This window comes from Brassica oleracea, chromosome C7, assembly GCF_000695525.1.
Source record: "Brassica oleracea var. oleracea cultivar TO1000 chromosome C7, BOL, whole genome shotgun sequence".
In the NCBI taxonomy this organism is placed as follows: domain Eukaryota; kingdom Viridiplantae; phylum Streptophyta; class Magnoliopsida; order Brassicales; family Brassicaceae; genus Brassica; species Brassica oleracea.
The window spans coordinates 17,312,805-17,316,286 of record NC_027754.1 but is presented as its reverse complement, the minus strand read 5'-3'; the positions used below and the strand labels follow the sequence as shown (position 1 = coordinate 17,316,286).

The following is a 3,482-nucleotide window of genomic DNA, read 5'->3' as shown; positions in this document are numbered from 1 at the left end:
TATTCAAATTTATATGTAATATATTCTATTGTTTATAGTTTTTTTTAAAAACTAAAGCATATAATAAATTTTAAAATTTTTAAAATAATTTAAATTGGTTATCTGAACCGAATCCTCAAAGATCTGAACCGAACACGAAATCCCAAACAGACCCAAAAACGAACCCGAACGCCCACCCCTAATCACTATTATATATCCTATATGTGTCATCATAGGTTACAAAAATGTGTGTTATCATATAATTAATTGTATTTTATATGTACCATCAAATAAATTTTCTTATAATTAATAATATTTTATATGTACAATCATATAAATAATCACATTTATTATATTTTTAAATTTCAATGTGAAATATAAAAACCATAATTTAAGTTGGTGTTTGAAATTGGTCTTTGTATTGTATTTTTCTTATATATATTGAAAGCATTTTTATAATGGTTATTGGAAAATATGTTAGTAAAAATCAAATTTTGAATATATATATATATTTTTGAATGAATTTTTGATATAAATTAATTTTAAATTTTTATTTTTATTTGAATATTTATATCAAGTAACATAAACTCATTACTTTTTAATATAATGTAATGGACTTTCAATTTTTTTAATAGCATAAGCCCAAAAAAAACAAATTTCTAACTTACTGCTATCTAAATTTCCAAACAGCACTATTTTTTTTAAACTGTTATCTATGTTGTCAAACAAAAACTTAAAGTATTTTTACTTTAATAAGATAGATAATAATTCGAGATCATTTATTTGACGCATTAACTATAATAACTTTACACGTTCAAATGGAACTGTTTCACTTATGACAAGAATTCAAATGGATTAACAAATAATTTTATTTTTTTATTTACAGAATCAGTTAGACATGGACATCTAGATATCCGTTCATGTACGGATCGGTTTTTTGGGAATCAGATTTTTTTTGTTTTAAAATTAAACTCTGTTCGGATATTATAAATTTTTGGACGGATTTGAATCGGATCCTTCCGGGTCTGTGTTGGTTCGTAGAAACATAAAAATATCAAAATAACCTATATATTTAGTAATTTAAGTATGTTTATATATTTAAAAATGTCATTAAACAATTCATTACAATATTTACCCCTATTCATGTCAGCATGTGAATGGAATTTATGAGAGTTTTCTTACAATTGTCCACAGGATGTTATTCGCGAGACAGTACTAAAGGTACACATTCATTGCGCCAAGTGTGACCAAGATCTTCAGAACAAACTCTTGAAGCACAAAGGTAAGTTTAATAGGATTTGAGTATGTTTCAGATGAAGGGAAGAGCATATATAACATTCAAATTCAAACGATCCAGATTAGTTTGTATATTGATTAGTCTGGATGTTCGATTCTAACTTGAATATTTGGCAGCTATTCACATTGTGAAAACTGATACAAAGGCTCAAACTCTAACGGTACAAGGGACGATAGAATCTGCAAAACTTTTAACTTATATAAGGAAGAAAGTTCACAAACATGCAGAGATAGTAAGCTCAAAGACAGAAGAAGAAAAGAAAAAGGAAGAAGAGGAAAAGAAAAAGAAGAAGGAAGAAGAGGAAAAGAAGAAAAAGGAAGAAGAGGAGAAAAAGAAGAAAGCAGAGGTCAAAGTAGAAGTTACCAAAACGACTACTCAAATTGTGGAGTTCAAAGAGAAAGAGAAAGTGAAAGTTGAGGCCCAGAAAGATAAAGATGGAAACATACCTTACTTCGTCCATTACGTCTACGCTCCACAGTTGTTCAGTGATGAAAACCCTAATGCTTGTTGCATTGTCTAGTTACATTGTTAAATGTTCGTAATGTCGTTGAGAAATTATACAATAAACCCTCAAGTAAAATATAATGATACAAATCAGAATGATGTGCAGACATGCTGCTGTATTAATTTGTATATATTAGAAACGAATCAGTCATAGAAGTGAAAATTTATTTTGGTATTGGATCACTACAAAAGCTATTAGCACAGTTTGGAATAATTCATAATACATTAAAGTTTCATTTTTTAGTATTATAGCAAATGTGACTTGAAAACACTGGTGATGAGTAGTAGAGCACTTGGTCACGTTTTTTGATGAGTAGTAGAGCACTTGCAAAAGTGATTCCGCCATTTTTACATTAACAATATTAATCAAAATTGCATGTCTTCTCTTAAGATTTGAGAGAAGATTTGTGAGAATGTGTTGTCTATTTTTTATTGCTTACACCACTATATATAGTGGTTCATACAAAGTGGAGCTAATTTGGGGTGATGGTCTATAACCTTTTCTAAGGTTTAATGAATAACCATTTAACCTATCTTAGGCTGGTTAGTATAAAACACAAGGAATTTAAAATTCCTCTATGGACTGATTTGAATTGTTCTTATAGAACTCTTCACTTGCTTACATGTAGTAATTTAATTCAGTCCATGAACAACTTTAGGAAAATGCTGTTCAAGAGAACTTCTTTTCTCATCTTTTGATTTTGAGCTCAATACTGTTTGGTAAACCTTTTGGTACCAATAATATTATCATCATCATCCAGTGAGTCATATATAGCATACTACATCTTTTTAATTTCTTCCAGACATCATATGTACTGAAATATGTAGTAGTATCCAGCACATTGGATTATATAGACCTTTCCCGGCCTGTCTCACGATTTATCTTTTTTTCAGGATTTATATATTCACTGGGCATCATAAGACATTTACATATTCATGGCCAATACAATACGCCTTTTATATATCACTTTAAACCCCACGTTTCTTTCATTATTCATTATGAGTACTCTTGTGTGGGTTTATGATCCTCGATACATATCTTTGTATTCATGTGCTACATATTTGCGCATTTTCTATGAATGTATGTGTCGACACACTTATATATATATATATATATATATATATATAGTTCCTTTTAGTTCCAGACATGATATAAATCAATTTGAGATTTCATTATCTAGGACCTCAATAACCTTATAACATGGCGTCCCAAGCTATATGGTATGGTACTTAGTTGTTCAGCTGGCCAGCCTTATATCTCAATGTCTGGAATGGTTTCCTTTAATAAAACTCAGATTTTATCTCATGCACCTTTCTTTCTTTCCGAGGTTCCTTAGAATTTATGGAAATTTATTTGGAACATTTATTTGATCTATCTTATATAGACTTTGTAGCAACTTGGTTGTGTCTTTAAGACATCAAAACCGTGTGGTGCTAAGCTGGGATGACAGAGTCATTCTTTCTCTCGAGTCAATGTGTCTGGCATTTTATTTTGCTATCATTGTAGCATATGGACGTCTATAAATTATTTTCTAGTCCGAGGATCTTTGCCAAGACATTGATGGTTGATACCAGATGGTAGATACCATTCTTTATCATTATTTATACCAGCTTATTACTTTTCTCCTTTCATTGTTGAATATTCGGATTCATAAACCTTATGTAATCCTTGTTCCTTGGCCTATAATTAGATCACCCATTT

At 29.8% G+C, this 3,482-nt stretch overlaps 1 protein-coding gene across 1 annotated transcript in view; it reads left to right on the top strand.

Annotated features, from left to right (window-relative positions):
• Positions 1-1,915, top strand: part of LOC106305141 (protein MNN4) — a 4,225-nt gene extending 2,310 nt beyond the window's left edge. The window contains exons 3-4 of the mRNA XM_013741511.1: positions 1,174-1,261; positions 1,393-1,915. Of these exons, the coding sequence (XP_013596965.1) occupies positions 1,174-1,261; positions 1,393-1,796 (492 nt within the window). The 3' untranslated portion in view covers positions 1,797-1,915. The remainder of the gene's footprint in view (positions 1-1,173; positions 1,262-1,392) is intronic.
• The last annotated feature ends 1,567 nt before the right edge of the window (positions 1,916-3,482 follow it).